The sequence below is a fragment of the Pectinophora gossypiella genome, chromosome 17, assembly GCF_024362695.1.
Source record: "Pectinophora gossypiella chromosome 17, ilPecGoss1.1, whole genome shotgun sequence".
Lineage (NCBI taxonomy): Eukaryota > Metazoa > Arthropoda > Insecta > Lepidoptera > Gelechiidae > Pectinophora > Pectinophora gossypiella.
The window spans coordinates 3,896,592-3,920,631 of NC_065420.1; the positions used below are offsets into that span (position 1 = coordinate 3,896,592).

Here is a 24,040-nt window from a genome sequence, read left to right on the forward strand (position 1 = left end):
AAACATACCTACTTATCAAGTCAGTTTTTTCAATCGTTTTTTATACATAGTTTTATCTTTTTCACTTAGATTGTCAATATCGTCCTCTTGTAGTGAAAGCGACGTAAGCGCCATTTTCAAATATCACATTCCGAAGTGATTTTCTTCAACAAAACCTCGATTTCTTACATTCATTCTAAATCTCTGGGTAATTTTACCACAATTTTTTTACCTGGATTGAAACTAGTTTATCTGACCCGTGGTAGCTGAGTTGGTAGAACGCTTGCCTCTCAGTTTGAGGTCGCAGTTTCGAATCCAACACAAGCCTAAACCAATGATTGTCGAATTTGTTTTCGAATTCATGTTTGGATCATAAATGATTATCACGTGCTCAGCCGTGAAGGAAAACATCGTGAGGAAACCCACATTCCCGAGAATGCATTTTCGGAGGTATGTGACCTAACCTGTATTAGGCTGGTTTTGCCTTCGCGGGTTGGAAGGTCAGACAGGCAGTCGCTTCTGTAAAAAACCGGACTTGTCAAATCTTCAGGTTAGGTAGACGGAACCTGTGGAAAACGGGATAATGCTAGGGAGATGATGATTGAAACTAGTTTGTCTATTGCGAAGTTTTGTTAAAAGGCGCTTACGTGATGTCAACTATAAGATGACGATATAAATTTTATATTTTAAAAGGACTATTGTACTATGGGGCCTATTTAACATGCCTAGCTAAATGTATGTTAGGAGATGCACTGCCTTATAGAAAGTAGCAATTTTGGCAGATAAATATTTATTTGATTTATGGTTAAAATTATGAGAATGCATAATAAAAATACGTTACACTTTAGAGGTAATTTGTTTCATTCAATTTCCTCTCCAAAGTAATGTTGAAGTTCCCTATGAAATGTATACTACCAGCGCCATCTATGAGACAACGCCTGAACTTAATCACAATTGCAACAGATACTGAACTCTGTTATGTATTAGTTCTATCATAGAATCCAAAGAGGGCGCTTTTAATGGACAATATTTCCTAATCATAATTTATTGAACTTTCACTTCAACTGTGATCGTAGTTAAGCGTACTTGTTTAATTTTCATCCTTATCAAAGTCCTTTTTATTTACTATATCAATAAAAGTCATATTAAAACGGGTAATTTAGTTTTAACTGTGATGTGTAATAGGTACGTACTTATTACGTACAAGATAACTACCCACCTTGTATTACTCATTTTATCTATGTCCTTTATCGGCGAGGCACGTTTACGAAGCGAATTCAGTGTTGGTTGAAAGAGAAACATTTTGCAATAATGTTTTGAGTGTTACACAAGTGAACGATGGCTGTCGACCGGCTGATTTGGAAGATTGTATTGGATTTCGTTATTTTGGCTGGCTGTAAGTACCTACTTACTTTTTCCGCCTAATAATAACATAAAATACCTACTGCTTTTTAAATACTTTACTGTGTAAAGTAACAAATTGTTTTGTGGCTTGGTAATCTGCACTTCCGACTTCGATAGTGTACGTGAAATATTTTCACGATAAGTTTCAAATAGGTATAAGCGTTAAGTAATTATTATAGGGACTCACGCAACTTTTAACTTTTAACCCTATATTCTACATCCCACTGTTGGGGATAGCCCTGGGAACCTGAAACCATGAGACCACTTCCCTACCCCCACCCACTTCACTCACACTTACCCACTCACCACCACCCCACTCACATTAGGTCACCCACTTACCACAACTCCCGCTTCACTTTCCATCGAGTGGGTTGTTAGATGGATGACCAATCTCAGCAACCCTGGTTTATTTTATTAAGCTGCCAAAGGAAACATAACACTCGTTATTTGTAAGTACGTAATACTGGAAATAAGACAAATAGGTACCTACCTACAGGAAAACAGAATACAATGCAGCTATACAGCTGTTTTCTGAGTAGTTTCAAAACAATAGTGGACCTTATTGATACGTAATAACTAGCAATTTTGTAAGTTATATGTACTTACCTACCAACTCTTATAATGTATGTACGTACTTACTTAATCTGTATGCTTTGAGTCACCATAACGGAGTATCTTTTGGGGACATTCACCCACATAACCTTGATCTGATCACGGCTCGCGTCACTATATGAATACGTTAGTGTACCAAAAAAAAAATCAAAATCAAAAGAGTTTTATTGCAATTGTATAGTACAAAAAAAAAACCAGCCAACCTGCTAGAAAGAAAGAAAAGAACAAAATAATATTTATTCAATATCATCATCATCACCAGCCCATTAACGTCCCCACTGCTGGGGCACGGGCCTTCCCTATGGATGGATAGGGAGATCGGGCCTTAAACCACCACGCGGGCTCAGTGCGGATTGATGGTTATTAACGACTACTAATGCAGCCGGGACCAACGGCTTAACGTGCCTTATTCGATATACTAATGTAATAATTACAGTAGCAGCTAGGAGACCATACAGCCACTATACTAAGATATATTGGTTACTAATGTATTTGTGGGGGGGGGGGGGAGGTTTGGCTAGTCTATTAATAGCCCATCTACCCTAACTATTAACACAGTTGCCTCGCCCATTATAAACAGCGATACGGCTCGCCACCTATTGGACTAACAGAAAACTCGCTAAGGCGTGGTTACCCGAAACTTGACCTGTCTGTCTGTGTCTATGGTGTCCGGAAGTAATAAATGTTTCTTTCTTTCTTTCTAAAGTCGTAAGTGTGTTCTTTTAAAATCCAAACCCCTTTTATTTTACTAAGTATTATGTCTGGAAATCTCGGCGATGAGAGGTTAACCCAACAAGAAGTCAAAAGGTCGCAGTCCACTGCTGGACAGACGCCTCTCCGAAGGCCACAAAGCCCTATCCTCAGTCTTACGTATCCAGGCGCTACCAACCATTTTTTTTTAAAAAAGAAAAGATTTTTAAGAGTAGGTATTAAATATTTTATCAATCAGCTGAAGCAATTATACTATGGCTGAAGGTGAGAAAAACATTAAAATCACGCAAACAGAACAGCCTTAACCCAATAAGGAAGAGTCATGAAGCCGTGAAATTACTCCGCGGTAATTCCACCGGTGACAAATGTTTTTGTAAAAACTTGTGGCTGGATCTACAAATACATACATAAACTCACGCCTATTTCCCACCGGGGTAAGCAGAGACTATAGAATTCCATTTGCTTCGATCCTGACACACTTCTCTTGCTTCCTCCACGTTCATCAATCGCTTCATACACGCACGCCGGTTCAGAGTAGTACGTACTAAACCTTTTCTAAGGACATCTCCAATTTGGTCAATGTCAGTCCTTCTAGGTCTTCCTCTGCCAGCCCTACCATCAACTTTTGCTTTATATACAAATAAACTTGATATTACCATAAATATAGCTTTCGCTTCAGGACGGTACGGACCCCGGCGGCGTGGTCGACATTTGCCTCATACAGCGCTTGTGTCTATCGGCTCACTAGGGTGGATTAATTCTTTCTAATACAAATCCTCTCAGACCTTGAACTGAGGATCACGCCCAACTGGGCACCCTCAAAGGGGTTAAAATGGCCACATCAAAGCAATTCGTCTAAGAAAGCAATATTGCTATTTGACAGTTGTTTGTATTGCGCACTTACTTTTAGGTATATGCGCAAATGTCAAATTGCAATATTGCTTTCTGAGATGAATTGCTTCGATGTGGCCATTTTAACCCCCCAGGTCTGTTGTGTTACATTTTGAACCGGGTGAGAGCCCTCAGCGCTGTCTACGTCAAAAAAAGGGATTACCTACTGTTTATCTCAAGTATCTCAGAACACCAAATATTTTCCTAATTATTTGTTATCTAAATCCTCTGACATCATTATTCTGTTATCTACTGATAAAAATAATATTACCTACTATATTTTCGTACTATAGGTAATACCTGAATACTTACACGCTCCTATGTGGTTAAGTGTTATACAGATTAAATATATAGGTATGTTAACTATATTTAGCCCAATGTTATCTAACACACGTACAAGATTAAGTGGGTATTATGAAGCAAGTGTTATAAATACATTTATGGCAAAAATAATTTAAGTATGTTAAGTACTGTAAGTATGAAGTAAGAACCATTGTAAATAATAATTATATTGACAGGATAAAATGATAGCTCTTACCCAAGAAGAAGTCTTACTAAAGAAGCAAGAGAAGTGTGCCATGATCATAAAGAACATTTGATTTGATTTTGATCTCTCCACTCCGCAGGGTTTTCAAAGAACTGCCATCAGTTTGTCCGATAAGATCATCTCGCAACTTTTTCGGGTTCTAGGTAACCTCGTTTTCGGTATCCACTTTAGGAACAAAGCTTGTCTCCTTCTGTCTTGGCCTACCCTGAGGTAGCCACTGATTTACAGGCCCAATACAAGCAGTTGTGCGATCCAAATCAGCCTTCGTACATCCCACTGCTGGGCACTGGCCTCCCCTCAATCAACCGGAGGGGGTATGGAGCATACTCCACCAAGCTGCTCCACTGCGAGCTCACTTACCAACAGCCTGCGTGGTCTAGTAGTGCTCACGACCAGGTCCAGGAAATTGTTGTAATCACTTTATGAAACTGTTCTTTGTTTAGTAAAGGCATTGCAGGCTTGAATTATCTCATTGTCCAAAAAGTAAGATGATTCCGTGCTTTGGAGGGTCTCGGCTATTAGACGTTAAACACCTCTACAAATAATAAGTATTTTTTATCAATTCCAGTTGGTTTTGCGCTGCTAGCGATCAGCTTATGGGCCGAGCCGTACCACCGAGGCTACTTCGTGTCCGATCAGTCCATCCGTCTACCCTACAAGGAGCAGACCATATCTGAAGCTGTCCTAGCTCTAGCTGGGTTCGCTTTAAACGTTGCTACTGTAAGTAGACTTTCTTTTCCATTGTTTTAAGAAATGTCACTGTGGTCCTGTGGTTTACCGGCTTGCTTCTCAAACTATAAGCGCCAGTTCGAACCCTGGTACCAGACTTGCACCAATGAGTTATTAATTTATCACTATTACATTTGGCTCGACCATTTAGACTGCGATACGGGTCACTACCTATCAAGTTGGTCTAACAGAAAGTTCGTGATGGATATAACTCTGACTACTCCAATTGGGATATAGTCGTGAACTTTTGTTCATCATCATCACGAATTTAAGAGCCACGCTCTTACCGGTGTAGCATTCCTCTCCATGCGACTTGCTAGAAAAAATAGGGCAGTGGTTTTCCCTCTTGCCTTCTGCCCTTGAACTAATGTGAACCCGTGAACTAATCCTTTGGAAACTGTCAGTTTACACCATAATATGCCACAACATTGGATCATAAGAGCACTAGCATCTATTTTATTTACCTTAAAATGCTTCAGATAATCCGACAGAGGGATTGTGTCCTGTCTAACACGACGAACAAACTGTTATGGCGTTGGTTTATCCCTTGTCACCATAGGGTTCATCATATTCATCTCGGCGAGCCTAGCACCGTAAGCACGCGACTCTTTCTCGCTGCGACAGAGATCGTCTATCTTTTTCTGTGCAGTACTGTGAGAGAGTGACGGGTGACGTATGTCGAGGCGAGAAAGAGTCGCGCGCTTACGGTGCTAAGCCCGCAGGACTGATCAAGACAAGTATCGACAGTGGCTGCATGTTGTCTTTGATTACTTGTGTCTCTGCCCGTTATGGATTACAAACGCGAGTTTTATGTATGCATGTACGTTTCAGATAATTGCAGTAGAAGTGGTCAGGGACAAACGTGGTAAAGGAGGTGGCGAGAAGTTCCTATCAGGCTCTCTGATCCCGGGATGGTTGTGGGAGAGCTACAGAACTATAGGCATCTTCACCTTCGGAGCCGCCTGCCAGCAACTCACCTCCAATTTCGCCAAGCCCGTCATTGGCAGATTGAGGCCACATTTTTACGATGTAAGTGTAGAGTGATGTATGTGAGTTTATTTATTTTTTTATGGGGTCTTTTTCGAGGTCTAATTCGTTGATTTATCCAAAACCCTACATATTCTGATTGTGATGGCCATGAGCATTCAAAGAAAGATGCATTTATGCATTGCTGTGTCGTTCTTGAAGAAATGGCGAAAATTTGGTTGTCTTTATTTTATTTCTCTATGCATTTCAATACTTTCGAAAATTATAGATGCTAGCTGCTATGCTTTTAGTCTGCAAACTGTGATGAGACGACTCAGTAACGTAGGTGATTACAACGTCATCATTGAATCCAAAAACTGCTAACAGTGTAAATTATGCTAGCTAAATTTGTAATACTATGTTAAACTTGGCTAAGTTGAGAATTCAAAAGTACGAATAGCCATAATTATCCTAAACTTCATTCTTCCAAAATTTTCCGCATCATATTTATCATAAACTAGCAACGGCCTTCGTGTGCCGTGGTTAAGCGTTGGGCTCATGATCTGGAGGTCTCGGGTGCGAATCCTGGTGAGGACAGACATATATCACAAAAATCACTTTGTGATCACCCAATTGTCCGAAAGTAAAAAGATCCGTGGTACTGAAGGCACGTTAAGCCGTTGGTGCCGGTTACTACTTACTTATGGACGTAGTTGTTGTGGCTTAATAACAATCATGTCACCAGTGTTGAATAGGTTGGTAATCTGTCGCATAACCCACACGATAGAAGAAGAAAGAAGGTGACATCGAGGGTTGAGGAGGAGAGAACTTATACTAATCTGTTATTGAAGTCCCAAATAAGTTTTTAATAAACACAATTCTCATTTCCCAGGTATGCAGACCAGTTCCGACCAATACTCCGGAAGAGTTCGAATATGTCACCAACTACACCTGCAACGGGCTGAGTGATCTGGTCAAAGACGCCAGGTTGTCCTTCCCAAGCGCACACTCCAGCTTTTCTATGTACTCTGCTATCTTCTTCATCGTTAGTATCTTTTATCTAGTATAGTTTTATTTTGATAAATTAATCTTAACTACTATCATCTATCGTGTGGGTTGGGTGGTGATTGTCGAATTTGTTTTCGAATTCATGTTTGGATCATAAATGATTATCACGTGCTCAGCGATGAAGGAAAACGTCGTGAGGAAACCCACATTCCCGAGAAATGCATTTTCGGAGGTATATGACCTAACCCGTATTGGGCTGAGATGATGATGATTTCAAATAACACCAGTTGTACTCTAAGCTAATGAAAAAATGGTGAATTATTCTTTTTTCAGTTCTACCTTCAAACAAAGTGTAAGTGGCGGGGCTCGAAGCTGCTCCGTCACGGGGTCCAGTACACGGTACTTCTGGCCGCGTGGTATGTGGGTCTGTCGCGGGTCGCTGACCATATGCACCACTGGAGTGACGTCGCCGCTGGTTTCGCCATCGGAGCGGTCTATGCTGTTCTTGTTGTAAGTCTCTGTCACTTTAGAAAGAAAGTATTTATTATCATAATAACATAACGACCTCCATGGTCCAGTGGTTGAGCGTTGGGCTCACGATCCGGAAGTCCCGGGTTCGATTCCCGGTGGGGACATATCACAAAAATTACTTTGCGGTCCCTGGTTTGGTTAAGACATTACTGGCTGATCACCAGATTGTCCAAAAGTAAGATGGTCCGTGCTTCGGAAGGCACGTCAAGCCGTTGGTCCCGGTTACTACTTACTGATGTAAGTAAGTAATCGTTACATGAGCCATGTCAGGGGCCTTTGGTGGCTCGATAGTAACCCTGACACCAGACACTGACACGGTAGAAGAAGAAGATCTCAATGAGGTACCTACCAAGTAAAATCACTCTCTCGTAAAATCTAAAAAATATGCTCTGTTTCTTTAGTACAAGAACTTCTGTCACTCACCACAATATGCTTGTGTGAGAGGTATTTTTACCGTATTGAATATTAAACATTGAAAAAATAAACGATTTTCCCTTTGTTAAAATGTTATATTATAATACTGGTTGTATGTGTAAGTAGCGTACGCTTCGGTATATGGGACAAGTAGGTACGTAAGAGGAATTTCTCGATAACGTCAGGACAATTGCCGGGACCAACGGCTTAACGTAATGTTAATGTCTTAATAAAGTTGATATAATTCTGAAATTTCTTTCCAGTTCATCTTCGTGTTGAAACCCAAGAAGTATGGTCTACCGGAGTCCTGGGCGGAGAACAACCAAGCAGACCTACCTCGACCAGTTGTAGCTCGGTGATTACGTTTCAGACTGCGTGATTCCACAGAAGATTATCGTCGTCTTAGTAAAAACCACGCAAGCGCCTTTTTGGAAAATCACATTTTGTTGCGGTTTTCTTCAACAATACCTCGATGTCTTTCCACCCGGGTAATTGGAACCACAATTTTACCTAGATTAAAACTAGTGTGTATATTACGAGTTTTTGTGAACGAAAGTCACATTCGAATGTGATTTTTCAAAATCGCGCCTGCGTAGTTTTCACGATAAAGCGATATATTTCCACTTTCATTTCCCTGGCTCTCGAATTTCGGTCAGAACATTTTTTTGGTAGACTGAGTTTACTGTTTACAGGAGTATTAAGGTAATGTGTACTTCTGTTCAGAAACGATATGATGGACCATAATACGAGGATCAAGCTGGTTACCTGTCACTATGTTGATCATCATTGGTTCCGTTTCCTGCAGCCTCCTAATTTTATTTTCTTATCATATTTCAAATCAAATTAAATCAAATATACTTTATTGCACAGAAGTAAATTTCAATAATCGGAATAACACATGAATACAGTACAATTTGGGCGGCCTTATTGCTCTAGAGCAATTTCTTCCAGGGAACCACCAAAAGGAAACAAACATTATATTTCTTATCCGTCGAAAATGAAAAGGACGGCTATTTGACAGGCTAAATATTTATAGAACACAACTTAATTTTATATAGAAAACTTAAACCTTTTCTAAATTTTGACGTTGATGTGTGCGCCAATTATAACCCGACAGAATTAAGTTGACAGCACACGTCAAACGGTCTGCTCAAACACTGCTGTCCTAACCCCGAGCCAGGTTAATGAGACTGAAACTTTTATGGAAACCATTTGACCAAAAACTTAAGCCAATAATGCAGGGTAAGTATTAAAATTGAGAACTATATAGGTACGTAATCAGTATAAGAACTTTAAGTACAAAATGGCACGAATGCAAAGGTGGGCATATACAAATCAATTCAAACACTTTTATATATAAGAAAATAAAAAATAGTCGGTTTATCTGTTTGTGCGTTATAATTACTTGTTTTTAACTTCATAACAGTCCTCTGTTTTCGGTAGGGGTTTTTGTTAAAGGAAATCGAAAATGTGATTCTCTACAAGGCTACGATATAAAATATCTTACATACATTTATGCTCGATTTGTTTCAGTTAATTTTAACCCGGGTAAAAATTGAGACAACATTTTTTTACCTGTTTGTTTTGTTTTTTTTTTTTGTTTCAATCCAGATAAAAAAAATGTCTCAATTTTTACATGGATTGAAACTAGTTTGTTTATTGCGAGGATTTGTTAACAAAAATCACGTCTAAATATGATTATTCAAAAAAGCGCTTACGAAGTTTTCACCACGTTTTCACTTAATACAAGGCTACGTTATATCATGGCTGACTTTGTAAACTGATGTATCTGCAATTGTTTTGGCAAATTAATTTGTGTCTTATTGACAATAACAAAGGTGCAAATCAGATTCGCTAAAAATTTCAGATACGTCAGTTAGACTTCACAAAAGGAGAAGGTAGGTTTTTGTCTCTCTCTTAATCATAATCATAATCATAATCATAATTTATTGCAGGTCACAGTTTTACATTGGTGGTAGGTATAAGGTATAGTAGGTACATTGTGACACCCTGGTAGGGCACAGCAACTTAAGTATAACATTTATTAAGTAATCACGTTCATCTGTTCAATAGCTATAAATAACTATTACTAATTATATTTATATTTATACAATTTATTTAACATATAATATACAAATAATAATAATGTATGGGATTTCATATTATAATAAAATCAAAATTTTTATCAACTATGTAGTTACATTATTTACTATTATAATTTTTACCTTTATTTATATCATGCCAGGTTAAGAATACATACTCTAAGCCGGCGAGCATGTATTAAGTATTTAATGAAGTAGATGAAGCAAGCAATGTGCCAGGATCGTAGCGAGTGAAACTCCGTGGTTTCTGCCCACCACAATGGGAAACAGGCGTGATCTTATTTATGTATGTTTATTGTTACTGAAATAATAATTTTATTTCGGTATACGTATTATTATGTAGTATTTGTATATATTTACTTATTTGTTTTATTATGTTTTATTGTCATCATCAAAAAATTCGTTGATATTATAATAACATTTTTTAATTAAGTGTTCCCTTAATTTTTTGGAAAATAATTTATTCGCCTGCATATTCTTTATATCATTTGGGACATGGTTATATATTTTTATCGCCATTGAATGAGGACTAGATCTTACTATTTTTAGCTTTGAAAATGATGCCTTAAGCTTATTTAAATTGCGATTATTTCTTTTTATTGATTTTCAGGAGGAATTCTTTTATTAAGGAAGTTTTTGGGGCGGAAGGCAAGAGGGAAACCACTGCCCTATTTGTCCCTAAAAAAGTAGCATGGAAAATGCTGCACCGACAAGAGCGTGGGTCTTAAATTGATGATGAGTCTTTTTTTCTTGTTAATTATGAAAAGCTACGTGAAGTCCGTGTTATATTCGTCAAGTACGTGTTAAGTCACTTCTGTAAAAAGCCGGACCTGTCAAATCTTCAGGTTAAATAAACGGACCCTGTGAAAACGGAATAATGCTAGGAGATGATGATTATGAAAGCTACGATGCTTTCTAAATTGCAATTTGTAAGTAGTATGGAAAGTAAATGTGAGATTATTATGTAAGTACGAATAAGTTTAAAACCTTATAATGTAAAAAATGTGACCAATTAAATATAGTTGTAAGTTAAGTAAAACAATAAAGTTGAAAATACAATTCATGCTGTTTTTATTCTTTTTATCAGAATTTTAGGTGCACTCCGAAGCACGGAGGAGCCCGTAACGAAAGCTTGGTATCTACTGACTTCTTTTTTCGTGTGGGTTATGAGGTGGAAAAAGCTCAGAGTTTTTATTGAGCTCCCAAAGTCCCCTGACATGACTCATGTAACGACTACTTACAGTAAGTAGTAACCGGGACCAACGGCTTAACGTGCCTTCCGAAGCACAGATCAACTTGCTTTCGGACAATCCGGTGATCAGCTTGCAATGTCCTAACCAAACTAGGGATAACAAATTGGTTTTTGTGATATGTCCCCGCCGGGATTTGAACCCGGGACCTCCGGATCATGAGCCCAACGTTGAGCTGCTGGACCACAGAAGCAGTTCTGTTCAAATCTACTGACTGATCACTCCCGAAATTTTAGTTAACACTGTTAATCGTTTTGCAACCAAGAAACGATTGTTTGTAGGTATGTCTCTTCTGTTCTAACTTTTAGAAACGCCTATAAAATAAGATATAAGTAGTTTAAAATACCTATGTACCCACACTGAGTTTTTGGTACCTGCCTACTCTTATTAGTTTATCGCAACCATGGCCCATTGTAACACCGAAACATCGTGGTCACATTAACAATGAAGTTAGTTTAAACAAATAAATAGGTAAATATGTACCTAAATAAATTACGACCTCCGTGTCCAGTGGTTGAGCGTTGGGCTCACGACCCGGAGTTTCCAGGTTCGAATCCCGGTGGACATAATTATCACAAAAATCACTTTGTGGTCCCTATTTTGTTTAGGACATAACAGGCTGATCATCTGATTGTCCGAAAGTAAGATGATCTGTGCTTCGGAAGGCACGTTAAATCGTTGGTCCCGGTTACTACTTACTGATATAAGAAAGTAGTCGTTACATGGGCTATGTCAGGGGCCTTTGGCGGCTCAATAGTAACCCTGACACCAGATTTGATGAGGTTGGTACTCCACCTCACAACCCACACGATAGAAGAAGAAAAGATAAAAAACTTCAAACGCCTGCTAACACCTACGGGCAATTTAATCACAGAGATTATTGCGGTGTATATTTTGTCAGGCATTTATTAAAAAACTTGTGTACGGACCGCAGTTCACAGCTCGCAGTCTTGAAGTTAGTAAAGTTGTATTTATAGCAGTTTGATAGTGGAGTGTATGTAAGTTAGAAGTTGTACAGGAAACACATGCGTATTATCTCTTTCGATGTTTATTGCACACGGAAAGTAGGTCGCTGAGTCCGCAGAAATTATGTTAAGGTATCATACCTACCTACCGTACAACCTGTCTTACCAGTTCCCAGTTCGATTGTGACGTTTTTAGGTTATAAAATGGTAAACATCGTAAGATAAGACGTTGCGTTCTCTGACTTAAAGATCTTAAAGTATGTATTGTTTTAGTAATCAATAAATGAAAATAATAAATCTAACTAATAACTAAAGTTTCAAACGCGATAAAAGTTGCCGCGCGCGATAACTTGTGGGAATAACGGAATGCAGAATAACAGGAAAAATGTGTAATATTGTTGTGTTTATATTAAGTTTATAATTCGAACCTCCTCATATGCGTAAGAATCACCGGTGAGAATGCAGTGTCAATTAAAAAGTATAAAATACTCAGTAAGATCTACTTTATTGTTTTAAAACAAAATGTTTAATTTATTTTGTTACTTTATAACCGTGTTAGTAGTGTGTGTTGCGGCAAATGATGATATTGACGATGATATTGATATAAAGTATGATATTGAAGAAATTCAAGACGGCTTTACGTGGAAAATTTTACGTCATACTTCTATCTTTGACGAGGAAAAAGGTAAGTTGCATAAAACTAAAGTTAATAATGGCCCCGATTCTTGCAGACACTAAGGGTGGCATTGGCCCCGATTCCTGCAGACACCGCCTAATTTTATTTTAAGTTATATCCGTCATTTTCATATCCGTCGAAAAGGAAAGGGACGGATGATTCACAGCTCTTAATTTTAGGAAGAATGAGTAAATGAATGAATAACCCGGGCGAATCAAAAGGTACCTCGCTGGTATGCAATCCGTTTGACGTGCTGTCTACTTAACTGTGACGGGTTATTGACGGATGTAAAATTTTTAGACGGTTGGTTTAGATTTGTGCTTAAAATTGACGTGTGTTCCATTAATTTTATGCTTGTCGATTACCCGTCCCTTTCCTTTTCGGCGGATAAGAAAATGACAGATATAACTTAAAATAAAATTAGATGGTATTTACAGGAATTAGCACCATTAATAAACTAATCTCAGCTGAGACTGCCCTCAAGATCATGCTCAAGTCCCTGTTTTTATATAAGAACTGTCACATTGACATGATCTTGAGGGCAACTACTTTTATTTTAAGTTATACCCGTCTTATCCGCTGAAAAGGAAACTACTGAACTGAGAAACTTTCCAAACTTCGTACATCAAAAACAACATAATATAAACATAATTGTTGCTTCATAATGGGATCACATTATGTATATGTGCTGCCTATATTTCCATATTTCTTATATTTCTTATTTTTATTTTTGTTTTTATTTTCTCTTTATTTTGATCAGACTCATAATGGGTGGAAGACGCCATTGTGCCTGGGTGTATTAAAAAGGGTCATCATTTATACCCAAAAACAAAGATATAAGATGCATGTCTGTTATCCATAAAATTAGAAGGTTAAACGATGGAAAGTCTGTACAGCGCCATCTATATTGTTTTTGAGGAACGTAGCCTGGAAAGTCCCTCATTGCAATTCATCATCATCAGCCCAATAACGTCCCCACTGCTGGGGCATGGGCCTTCCCTATGGATGGGTAGGGAGATCGGGCCTTAAACCACCACGCGGGCCCAGTGCGGATTGGTGGTTATTAACGACTGCTAATGCAGCCGGGACCAACGGCTTAACGTGCCTTCCGAAGCACGGAAGAGCTCGAGATGAAAACTTTTTTTTTGTGGTCACCCATCCTATGACCGGCCTTTGCGAAAGTTGCTTAACTTCAACAATCGCAGACCGAGCGCGTTTACCGCTGCGCCACCGAGCTCCTCCATTTACTAAAATTTGCAATTACTAAAACTTTTTGATGATTACAGGTGTAATAAAATATGGAAATGGCATTTTGTCATTCATATGTATAGTGCCTTACCTCTTCACCACTGTATTCAGACGCCTTGCTGATACGGTAACCCCACGTTGGGTGACAGTCGAAGAATGTACTCTTCCAACGGATATTCCTTTTGCGGAGATACTCAAGTCAATCAATGTAAACGTTGATAGACTTGAAATGCTTCGACTTTCAATGTTTTACAACCGTACGCCGATGCCAAAAGGGAACTACACGATTGGCTTGTCGTTAAAAGGTCTCTGGCTTAGCGCACCGTACTTGAGAACCGCAAGTCTACTTGATGACAACCCGGATTTCATGACACATATGACCAATCTGAGCACACTGATCATATGGGGATCTGAAGTGCCAACGACGCCGGAGACAGTGCGCATCAAAGTGCTGTCATTACAGAATTTCGCTATTGTTAAAAGCTGGCTTCCCATCTGTGAGCATCTTCAAGAACTGAGCATTTTGAACTTGATCAGAACAGATTTGCCGGAAGAATGGCCAGAAGAATGCTCCCAGCTGACCACGCTACGATTGAGACAAAAGAACGCATTTGCGTTAACCCACCTTCTGGAAAGTGGTATCGACAAAAGTTGCAAAAAGCTCCAAACTTTATCTATGCCGTCTAGTCAGTATAAAGAACCACCGTATAAACTACTCAACGCGGCGAAAGAACTCTTGGAATTAAGCATGCCCGACAACAATATAAAAGATCAAGCGCTGTAAGTCGCAGTATATGTTTGTTGTGTATGTTTTTGTCAACTGTACTCTAGAACTGAAACTATTTTCTGTAAATTCAATTCAAATTCAAAAATATTTTTATTCAGTTAGGTAATATAAGTAGTTACACTTTGAATCATCGTTTTTACATACTAACGAACGTTTCATCCGCCTAAAACTACTGCAGCTTCTCACAACCTGTATAGCCGGGGAAAAGAAGCTGCAAAAAAACCACGGCAAAAGGCCGTCCTTTAAAAAAATATATACAATTTAGTAACTTAGCTGCCTAATATCAATTAGCAGACAGTTAATCCCATGCACGAATGTATTCTAAATAATCACTAATCTTATAATAACCTTTTTTTACAAAGTTTCTTATTAATTACTGCCTTAAAGTTGTTCAAAGGTAAATTCTGAATGTCAATGGGAATCTTATTGTATAAATAAACATTGCCCCTTCAAAGATTTAGTGATGCAGTCGACTGACATGCAAAACTTGTTTATTTTTATTTCGTGTATTAACAATGTGCCGATCACTACTTTATTTTACTGCTTACATATAATATTGCTTTTGCACATTAGTAACCGTACAATGTCGTGATAATAATTTAATAATTATTTCATTAGGATTATCATCTTCTTTGTATAACTGTGCCGATTGCTATGTGAGACGAATAAAGGTTTATAAAAAAAGTACGTTGATTCCAGCGCAAACTTCCCTCTGATGAAAAATTTGACACATTTGGACTTGTCACGCAATCAATTGAAGGGCTGGTCGTTGTTTGACCTGGTGAAGCAGCTGCCCTCACTGCAGTTCTTGAACCTGACCGGCAACCAGTTTGTCAACCTATTTTGCAACTTTCAAACCCGACTTAATGACTTCGCATGTAAGTACTAAATCTTATTGAGCTAAGCAACAGCTCACCTCGGACACTTCATACAAACAACCTCATTTTACACAGACACTACACATTGACGTTGACACGCGCATCTGTGTGTGTGACGTCTGACGCCATATTCATATTCATATATTTATTTGTATTTATCATACATTGTCATTATTTATCTATCATACATTATTAACATTAAGTTTAGTTGAACATCATTATTTTATAAAAAAAAAACAATTTAAATTATATACTTAATTCAAGATATTTTGTGTAACAATAAGTAGTTAATATTTAATAAGAACTAGATCAGAACACTTCACTATTCATTCATCAATGAACTCCTTAACGCTATAGTAAGCTTTTTGTGTGAGTAGCACTTTTAATTTACCAATGAAACTTGCATCAGTAGGTACATCCTTCAGATCCTTCGGTAACTTATTGTAGATGCGCGGCGCATACGATTCAAGTCTAAACTATGTTCGAGAGGGGGTGAAGTAAACCTAGCTCAGCCGCTGGTGGGGAGCGGAGAGTTGCCATTCTATACGTAGTATTATTCCTTATTAAAGTTTGCTTTTTATACTTCCAGCGCACGTACCATCTTTAGAAACGTTAATATTACGGAAGATGCCTGTGGATGTACATTGTCTTGAGAAAGTACAGTTTAGTAAGCTCAAATATTTGGATTTATCGTCAGGAGAAAATATTCCATTACTTGATGTAAGTACCTACATCGGCAGTCTGTCATTTCTCCAAAATGCCTGTTAGTCTTAATCTTTTCAAGACATCTTAGCGAAAGAACATTACCCCTTAGCTGAACACAAGACTTTATAGCGATGAAACTATAAATGAGGGACTTTTATTGAGACTCCGTTCCTCAAAAACAATATAGATGAAGCTGTAGAGATTTTCCTTCGCTTAAACTTCTAATTTCATGGATAACAGACGTAGTTATGCATCTTTTATCTTTGTTTTTGGGTACTTATAGACCCAGACACAATTACATCTTCCACCCATTATTATTCTGATCACAATAAAGAGAAGCAATATAGTTAACAACATAATTCTATATATTTTTTTTTGACGTGAATGATTGTAGATTTGACGCAGATGGCATTAACTACTTGGCCGGACAAATGGGGAGCGCTGAAGGCTCTCACCAGGACACAAACGAATACTGCGACTTACAGCGCTTGATCTTTTATTTTGTCGGACATGTTGAGTTTTTTTTTTTTGAGTTTGAGTTTTGCACCGGGTGAAAGACCTCAGTGCTTTCCATTTGTCCGTGGTAAATTTCATCCGAAATGTGTTAAATATGGTAGGTAAGTAAATAAAAATACTACAGTAAATGACGCCAAGAAATTGTCTTAAAATTACGTCCAATCCGATTAGAGCCCTCTGCACTCCGCATTTGGGTGAATCTCAGAATTTCAAGTTTGGTGGCGAAATTTCATGTTGTTTTTTCGTGAAAAATTGGGTTCCGACATGAAAAAGATCCAAAAGGATCCTCGGTTCCGACATGACAAAGGAATTTTTCAATTCCCTATTTTCCCAATTTCCCCAATTTTTCGCGAAAAAGTTATGTGACAGTTCGCCACCAAACTTGGCACATTTAGATATTCACCCATTTGCATGGTAAAGTAATGGATACCGTTTGAGGAAAATCCGCCATAAACCGTCGGGTTTATCAATAGTAAAGTTTTGTTACTTATTCATTCCCAAGAGAGGTACAGTCATGAGTAATGTACCCACTTGAGAACTCTGTCGCACTAACATATTTGACATTTAGTGAGACTTACAGTGCAATTAGTCAAAAAACATCATGTGACATGGTGACAAAGTGTATGCATATTGGTTGATCGTATCTGCGTCTTGGGAAACTTACATGTCTTCCATACACGGGCTTGATGTATGAAATTGGTATTGGCCAAGTAGCAAAATGCTATCTGTAGAAAACCATTGGTATAAAACTGTAGAATTGACAGCTGGTAATAAGACTGTTTGCGTAAAAAAAATATAAGTACAGTCATGATCAATATAATGTACCCACTTTAGGACTCTTTCGCACTATTATATTTGACATGTGCATAGTGTATACATATTAATGCTCGTGACCGTTCCTACCTATTTCTTTCTTTTTTTCAGTTTAAAAAGTTACCTCTGACCAACGCTACGGAACTGAAAGTCGACTTACGTGGTCGTCCGATCAAACATGTGAATTTTGGACGCTCACATTATAATCTCTTGCGCAACGGGGTAAGTAAAACCTACAAACCTGCCTCACATAAACAGCGATTTCTCTATTTGTATTGGCTATGTTTACATTTATATTAGAACACATAAAGAAATTTATAATATTTAAAATACCTACATATAATTACTAGAAAAAAACAATTTATTTGTAGTAAACTTCGTATAAATTATCATCATCTCCCTAGCGTTAATCCCGTTCCACATGGGGTCCGCTTACCTAAACTGACGATTTGACAGGTCCGATTTACAAAAACGACTGCCTGTCTGACCCGCGAAGGGAATACCAGCCCAATATAGGTTAGGTCACTTACCTCAAACTACAACAAAAACTTTGTATAAATAAATAAATGTGTAAATGTTTTACCAGAGTTTAGCATACAATCAACTGAAATTTAATAAGTAAGTATGAGAAATAAAGACCATGTAGAACATAATTTGTGAAGTTTGAAAAACTTAACTTTGTTAGAATTTTCACTTTTATCTTAAAGCATTCTATCTACACTCTCAAATACTTTATTGTCCAGTCGTCTCATTACATTTTCAACCAAAGTACCTAGTTTTCTATTTCATTTTAACATTATTTTTTAAATTCATTATTTATTCATTTATTATTTATTCATTATTGTTTATTTTTTTATTCATTATTTATTTTTTCTACTCCTCTACTTTAATCTGGCATTTAAATAACCAAAAAGTCTAATATAAGTACATACATAATTAAACTCTTTGAAAAAGTGTACGCTCTATGGCCTATAAAAGCATTGTTTACAAAGTGTAACTGTACTATAATGTCGCCAAAAAAGCATTGTTGTTGTTTTTTTTTTGACCTGGAAACTGGCACCTTTACTTTGTTTGGTGCCATAGATATACTTTAAAAAAAAAGTATACATTTGCCGCCATTTTCCCGCGCGTTGGAAAATAAATTGGAAAATTTTTGTGTTTCGTTTAAAATTACGTCGTCGTAGAAAAAGTATTGTATGCAACGTTGTATAACTAGGTCAAAAAATGCTCGTGGCGTCTCTTATTGCGATGTTCGCCAAGGCTCACATCGCAACTCACGCCACTCGCATTTTTTGACCCTTCTTATACAACTGTTGCATAAAATACTATTAAGTCATTCTTATCAAAAGTCATCATCCTCCTGCCCTTATCCCACTCTAGGTGTGGTTGGCACAACATGTATTCCTCTTCCGTTTATTTCTGTCAGTCGTCATCTCAGTATCGTCATCAAAGGTGTGAGCCTTTCACACACATATCCTTCAAAATCCATCCATACTTTCTTGGGTCGTCCACTATCCACTATCCACCCTATCCATCCATCCACATTCATATTCATAACTTTCCTGGTTATGCCGTTAGTCCCGGTTACTTACTGATGTAAATACGTAGTCGTTACTAGAGTCACGTCAGGGGCGTTTGGCGGCTCAATAACAACCCTGACACCAGGGTTGATGTGGTTGGTCATCCACCTCACAACCCACACGATAGAAGAAGAAGAGTTTTCTGGTTGTATGCCTTTCATCCCTCCTCTCATTACATGCCCATACCACAGATCATATAATACTAACGTCCCATACCATGCAACAGCTCCACAATTTCTCACTAACGGGCGCTACTTTCAGACTTCCTTTTATCAAAAGTACCTAACCTAAATTTTATTTAATTTAGAATTTCAGCGCTTTCTGGGGAACAAAGGACCAAAACGCAACTAACGTGACATTATGGTTGACCTCGATAAACTGTGATTGCACTAACTATTGGCTTGCAAAGACTATTCGAGAAATGCCACACTTTCTGTCATCGCCTGACTTGCGATGCCTGAACACCGGAAGAAAAATTATAGACGAACCGTACGAAAATATGAACTGCGACATAGCACAAAGAGCAAGAGGGTGTGTCATGAGGATTGCACAAATCGAAGGAGAGGATAAAAAAATTTCAAGGGTCGACTGTCATAGTGGTAGCGGTAAAAACAGTCGCGAATTGTATCCTACTTACGATAATGATGTGGCCAGAACGATAAGTCTCAACGTTTCTAACGACAAAATTAAATCACTAGAACATATCAAATTCAACGAATGGCTCGAGGTAATGCTTTGATTCTTTATATTTTATGGCTCCGATTCTCAGGGCGGTCATTTTGGAAATATTTTTTTTTCCATTTGGTTACTAGTTGTAGTAGTCATTAATGGTTAAGAACACACTCACATTTACTCCAAATGTGGTGTGACATCAACCGGCGATTATCCCTGTATGCACTATGAGAGTGCACCCAAAGATAATCCCCGGTTCATGGAGGACTATTGCAGATTAATTATTATTAATAATAATTACAAGCTGTACTTAGTGCGGCGACCACTGGTTTTCTACCCACATTGACGTTGCTACAAAATGTCACTACATTATTTATTGTTGTCAACTTTATTGTATTTGTTTGCATGTTTGGTAAAGTAAACAATAATTATTAACATACATAAACAGCCTATATATACGTCCCGCTGGGCGCAGGCGTCCCCTCAATCAACCGGAGGGGGTATCTAGCATACTCCACCACGCTGCTCCACTACGGATTGGTGGAGGTGTTTTTACGGCTAATAGCGGGGACCAACGGCTTAACGTGCCCTCCGAAGCACGGAATCATCTTACTTTTTCGGACAATCTAAAAGGTGATTCAAGCCTGAAAAGTCCTTACCAAACAAAGGGCAGTCTCACAAAGTGATTTCGACAATGTCCCCGTAGGGAATCGAACCCGGACCTCCAGATCGTGAGCCTAACGCACTAACCACTAGACTACGGAGGGTGTTACTAGACCACGGAGGCTGTTAATAATAATTATTATGAATTATTAATTTTCCGGGCCTTATGGATGGATAGGGAGATCGGGCCTTAAACCATCACGCGGGCCCAGTGCGGATTGATGGTTATTAACGACTGCTAATGCAGCCGGGACCAACGGCTTATCCATAGGGAAGGCCCGTGCCCCAGCAGTGGGAACGTTAATGGGCTGATGATGATGATGATGATTAATTTTCCAGTGGATCGACCTTCGACACAACCAGATATCCCGTTTGGACGAGAATGACACATCTCGTCTTTTTGCAAATCCTGAGCGGCGAGTGTGGCTGAGTGGAAACTTGCTAATATGCGACTGTGCCAACAAACAGTTTCTTGACACATTGCATAAACATAGGGAACAGGTAAATTTTATCTAAGTTTAAAGCTGTGTGTTAATTCTATTCAACTACTCTTTGAGGAAAGATGATTCAGTAACTGAATGAGGAAATATAGAAAGAGAAACAATTATATAATCATCAATTGATTTATTAATTATACGAAGAAACATACAGTATTACAGAGTAGCCTAATATGTATACTTAATAGGGTATTTGACTGTGTCAAAGATAAATTTTAAATTGCTAATCTAGAAATAAAAGCCAGTCTAAGATGATCAAAAATCAATCTCATTTTACTTTTCGACTTGTTTTCGAATTTTAATTCTGAATTAGATAACAATGAGTGCGTCGTTTGACTGCTTTTATTGATGACGTCACAGGACATATACATGTTTCCATGCAATAATAAAAAAAATATCTCCAAAGAATACTTTAGTTTTGACGTTTCGTAAAAAGTATCTATAATACTAGGTTGTCAAGTTGAAAACACACATGTTCTTTTGTTCATTTTTCCTAAGTAGTTCAAACCAGTACCTGAAACAGGAAAAATTAAAAGATATTTATTTACAATTAGGTACCTACTTCCCTAGTGAGTAAATTGTTTTGATGTAGAGCAGCTAGCGAAATAGGTATTTCAGGTATTGCAATAACTGAAAGAGGAAACATGATGCAAAACAATATTAAATAAAGGTCTCGTACGGTCACGAGCATTAATATGTATACACTTTGGTACCATGTCACATTAACTTTTTTGACAAATTGAACTGTAAGTCTCAGTACATGTCAAATATGTTAGTGCGACAGAGTCCTAAAGTGGGTAGGTACATTATATTGCTCATGACTGTACGTACTTAGGTACTTACATAAAATCACACGTTCTATGTTTTTATTCGCTCGGAACCCTAAAGGAAAGAAAAAGCTAACATAACTTATCAATTGTTCCAGATAGTTGACTTCAAGGCAATAAAGTGCATAGATACTGGGAGGCCATTGTATTTTGTGACATCATACAAGGCGTGTCACGTCGGCTCATACATCATATTAGCGTTGCTGCTAATACTACTTGTAACATCGCTGTTCCTATGGTTCTACAGACGGCAAGTGAAAATATTCCTATACTCCCGTGGGTTGTGCCTGCCATGCCTGTACAAACCCGACGACGAACCTGGGAAAGAGTACGATGCATTTTTGCTCTTCGCTGACGAGGACACAGACTATGTCAGAGAAGAATTTCTGCCAAAGTTGGAGGGGAAACCGAACTCTTTCTGTGTGTGTGTGAATTATAGAAACTGGACGTTAGGAGAATGGGTGCCGTCTGCTATGGAACGGTCGGTGAACCTCTCAAAGCGTACGATTCTTTTACTATCGAGGAACCTGCTAAGGGCGATGCATTCCTCAGCGGATTTCAAGCTTATGGTGATGGCAGCGGTACAACAGGACCCTGATAGGTTACTAGTAGTGGTGTTAGATGATGTGTACTCTGATTTACTGTATACAACTCTGAAACCGCATTTACCTCGAAACCATTTTAAATGTAACGATTCCAGGTTCTGGGGTAAGTTGCGTTACGAGATGCCCCACAAACGCGTGTCAGATTCCAATGTTGTTAATATGAATTCTAGTTCACCGGCTGATAACAACGACATGGTAACCAAAATCTAGATAAGTATGGTCACGAGCATTAATGTGTATGTATACACTTTGGTACCATGTCTCATTAACTTTTTTGACAAATTGAACTGTAAGACTCACTAAATGTCAAATATGTTAGTGCGACAGAGTCCTTAAGTGGGTACATTATATTGCTCATGACTGTACTCCAGTAGCCATAGCATAGCACTCGCGTATTATCGCGATGCGATAAGTAAACTAACTCTTTAAGCTAAACGATAATATACACCAATGAGGGACTTTCCGGCTTTAACGGCCTCTGTGGTCCAGTGGTTGAGCGTTGGGCTCATGATCCGGAGGTCCCGGGTTTGAATCTCGGAGGGGACTTATCACAAAAATCATTACTCACGTTACTAATCACGTTAGGATATTATAGGCTGATCACCTGATTGTCCGAAAGTAAGATGATCCGTGCTTCACAAGGCACGTTAAGCCGTTACTATACTACTTACTGATGCAAGTTAGTAGTCGTTACATGAGCCATGTCAGGGGCCTTTGGCGGTTCAATAGTAACCCTGACACCAGGGTTGATGGGGTTGGTATTCCACCTCACAACCCACACGATAGAAGAAGAGAAGAAGAAGGGACTTTCCAGGCTACGTTCCCCAAAAATTTTTTTTTTTTGTTGTATCGATTGCGCGTTCGATATTTACAGTGATAATTAGCTACTTTCTCATTTGTCGGGTACATAATTATTAAAAAATACAATGTTATGGCAGAAGCATTATAATAAAATACTTGTTGCTTTATATTTGGATCACATTATGTATAGAATTGTTACTAAGACCTATATTGATTCTCTTTATTGTGATCAGAATAATAATGGATGGAAGATGTAATTGAGCCGGGTCTCAGTAATAAGAAGGGTCATCATTTCAGTAGAAGGTTAAACGAAGGATAATCTTTACAGCGCCATCTATATTGGTTTTGGGAACGTAGCCTGGAAAGTTCCGCATAGTGTTGGTTTAATATCGCGCCGCGCCAAGCGTTTAACTCTAATCTAATCTAGCCTACAAGATCCCACTGCTGGGCATAGGCCTCCCCTTCCTCTTTCTGGCCAGCCCCTCCGGCAAGCGTCCAAGTCGTTACGCCATCTCTTTCGAGATCTACTACGACGCCTGTACCCGTCATGAGGCACCCAATGCGTGACGATCCGTGCCCACCGCTGAGGGTGCAAGCGTTTAACTCATCTTTGTTTAATTACTTTTACGGTAGTACTTTTACGGTAGGTACCTACTATACTAT

General features: G+C 38.4%; 2 protein-coding genes across 2 annotated transcripts; both read left to right on the forward strand.

Annotated features, from left to right (window-relative positions):
* Positions 1-1,041: 1,041 nt before the first annotated feature.
* LOC126374429 (putative phosphatidate phosphatase) lies at positions 1,042-9,395 on the forward strand. The gene is made up of 6 exons (XM_050021078.1): positions 1,042-1,375; positions 4,713-4,864; positions 5,705-5,902; positions 6,732-6,884; positions 7,181-7,357; positions 8,056-9,395. The coding sequence occupies exons 1-6, from the start codon at positions 1,318-1,320 to the stop codon at positions 8,149-8,151; spliced, it is 834 nt and encodes a 277-aa protein (XP_049877035.1). The 5' UTR covers positions 1,042-1,317; the 3' UTR covers positions 8,152-9,395.
* A 2,748-nt stretch (positions 9,396-12,143) lies between these two features.
* Positions 12,144-23,110, forward strand: LOC126374307 (protein toll-like). Its single transcript, XM_050020854.1, has 8 exons — positions 12,144-12,794; positions 14,072-14,813; positions 15,520-15,698; positions 16,288-16,418; positions 17,844-17,954; positions 19,620-20,039; positions 20,987-21,148; positions 22,070-23,110. Exons 1-8 carry the CDS (start codon positions 12,632-12,634, stop codon positions 22,784-22,786), a joined length of 2,625 nt encoding a protein of 874 aa, XP_049876811.1. The 5' UTR covers positions 12,144-12,631; the 3' UTR covers positions 22,787-23,110.
* The last annotated feature ends 930 nt before the right edge of the window (positions 23,111-24,040 follow it).

Bases quoted from the DNA above. Each gene is read 5' to 3' on its own strand.
- LOC126374429 (XM_050021078.1), top strand. From the start codon at position 1,318: ATGGCTGTCGACCGGCTGATTTGGAAGATTGTATTGGATTTCGTTATT. The intron at 4,865-5,704 runs GTAAGTAGACTT...TGTACGTTTCAG, and splicing joins TCGCTTTAAACGTTGCTACT to ATAATTGCAGTAGAAGTGGT. The intron at 5,903-6,731 runs GTAAGTGTAGAG...CTCATTTCCCAG, and splicing joins TGAGGCCACATTTTTACGAT to GTATGCAGACCAGTTCCGAC.
- LOC126374307 (XM_050020854.1), top strand. From the start codon at position 12,632: ATGTTTAATTTATTTTGTTACTTTATAACCGTGTTAGTAGTGTGTGTT. The intron at 14,814-15,519 runs GTAAGTCGCAGT...CGTTGATTCCAG, and splicing joins AATATAAAAGATCAAGCGCT to CGCAAACTTCCCTCTGATGA. The intron at 20,040-20,986 runs GTAATGCTTTGA...TTAATTTTCCAG, and splicing joins AATTCAACGAATGGCTCGAG to TGGATCGACCTTCGACACAA.